At 53.5% G+C, this 1,960-nt stretch overlaps 1 protein-coding gene across 1 annotated transcript in view; it reads left to right on the top strand.

Moving 5' to 3' along the window:
- LOC107301398 (alkaline phosphatase, tissue-nonspecific isozyme-like) overlaps window positions 1-1,955 on the top strand; it is a gene marked incomplete at both ends in the record, with an annotated part of 9,662 nt that extends 7,707 nt beyond the window's left edge. Inside the window, 3 exons of the mRNA XM_015830632.1 lie at window positions 881-1,015; window positions 1,120-1,311; window positions 1,837-1,955. Coding sequence (XP_015686118.1) covers window positions 881-1,015; window positions 1,120-1,311; window positions 1,837-1,955 — 446 coding nt within the window. The remainder of the gene's footprint in view (window positions 1-880; window positions 1,016-1,119; window positions 1,312-1,836) is intronic.
- Between the last annotated feature and the right edge of the window lie 5 nt (window positions 1,956-1,960).

Raw genomic sequence — 1,960 nt, 5'->3', positions numbered from 1 at the left:
AGAAAGAAAGAAAGAAAGAAAGAAAGAAAGAAAGAAAGAAAGAAAGAAAGAAAGAAAGAAAGAAAGAATAACAGACTCGGAAGGGACCTTGGAGGTCATCTAGTCCAACCCCCTGCTCAGGCAGGAAACCCTATACCATTTCAGACAAATGGCTGTCCAGTCTCTTCTTAAAAACTTGCTCTCCCATTTTTGTTTAATGGGGAAGGGGGGGGAAATACTGATCTCTTCTGAGGAGACAGTCCGTTTTGGCTTGGGGGTAATTATTTGCTGCAAGTTCTACTCTCCGTGTGAGAATTTCTTCTTGCGAGGGGAGGGGGCGTTGGGGACCCCAAGAGAGGAGAGGATGGGCAGCTGAGTGTTGGCATCCTGGCAGGGAGAAAGGAGCAGGGTTATTCTCCAAAGCCCCTGAAGGCAGGACAAGAAGCAACGGATGGAAACTAATCAAGGAGAGAAGCAACCTAGAACTAAGGAGAAACTTCCTGACAGTGAGAACAATTAACCAGTGGAACAACCTGCCTCCAGAAGTTGTGAATGCTCCAACACTGGAAGTTTTTAAGAAGAGACTGGACAGCCATTTGTCTGAAATGGTACTATAGGGTTTCCTACCTGAGCAGCGGATTGACTAGATGATCTCCAAGGTCTCTTCCAACTTTTATTATTATTATTATAAGAGACCCTCACAGGAGTGGCAGCAGCCAGAACATACCATGGCATGCAACCGTGAACACAGCAGTTCATCCCCAGGCCAGGAAGACGCTGAAGGGCAGCAGCTGGAGGGAGGGCAGGGGTCCTGGTGGAACCCCACTCCCCCCCTCCTCAGCTGCCTGGGTTGGCATCTTCTGGGCAGCTCTTGCCAAGTCCTCCCCCCTCTCCTCTGCAGGTCTCTTTGAGCCCATCGACATGATGTACGAACTGAGCAGGAACAACCAAACCGATCCTTCCTTGACCGAAATGGTGAGGGTGGCGATCCGGATGCTGCAGAAGAACCCCCATGGATTCTTTCTCCTGGTGGAGGGTGAGCCACGGGGAGGGGGAACGCCGTGGCTGCTGGGGAGGGGGAGGGACTGAAGAGGGCTGTGGGAACCGAGGGCGGGAATTCACCCTCTCCGTTCTCTGAAGGGGGCAGGATTGACCACGGGCACCACGAGGGGAAGGCCAAGCAGGCCCTCCACGAGACGGTGGAAATGGACCGAGCCATCGGCGAGGCTGGCATCCTGACCTCTTCCGAAGACACCCTGACGGTGGTGACCGCGGACCACTCCCACGTCTTCACCTTCGGGGGCTACACAACCCGTGGCAACTCCATTTTCGGTATGGGACGTCTCCTGTGAACTGGCGCCCCTAACCCTGTGTGAATGTTTTGAGTTCTTGGTCAGCAAAATGCCCTTGGATAGCAGAGAACGCAGTTCCCTGGGGGGAAACGAAACTTGTGGGGTACATTATTGTGCTAGCTGGTGCCACAACACTGGTCCTCCCTCGCCCTGGGCGAAAGGGGCCTGGGAAGTATTTGTTGTTGTTAGTTGCGAAGTCGTGTCTGACCCATCGCGACCCCATGGACCACGTTCCTCCAGGCCTTCCTGTCCTGTACCATCTTCTGGAGTCCATTGAAGCTCACGCCTGCTGCTTCAGGGACTCCATCCAGCCACCTCATTCTCTGCCGTCCCCTTCTTCTCTTGCCCTCCATCTTTCCCGGCATCAGGCTCTTCTCCAGTGAGTCCTTCCTTCTCATTAGGTGCCAGCTTAATGCCAGGATCAACCCTTTAATGTCCACGTAGAGACAGGCCCCAAAGAGGTTGTGGGAGAAGCATTAGTAAAGATGGCTTCCTCTTTGTCTAGGGCTGGCCCCGATGCAGAGCGACATGGACAAGAAGCCCTTCACTTCCATCCTGTACGGAAACGGACCCGGGTACAAAATGGTAGCCGGAGAGAGAGAGAACGTCTCGGCGGTCAATTTCAGTGA

The sequence above is a fragment of the Protobothrops mucrosquamatus genome, unplaced genomic scaffold (genome assembly GCF_001527695.2).
Source record: "Protobothrops mucrosquamatus isolate PMUCROS unplaced genomic scaffold, P.Mucros_1.0 scaffold12268, whole genome shotgun sequence".
NCBI classification, from domain to species: Eukaryota; Metazoa; Chordata; class Lepidosauria; order Squamata; family Viperidae; genus Protobothrops; species Protobothrops mucrosquamatus.
This window is presented reverse-complemented; position numbering and strand designations above follow the sequence as displayed.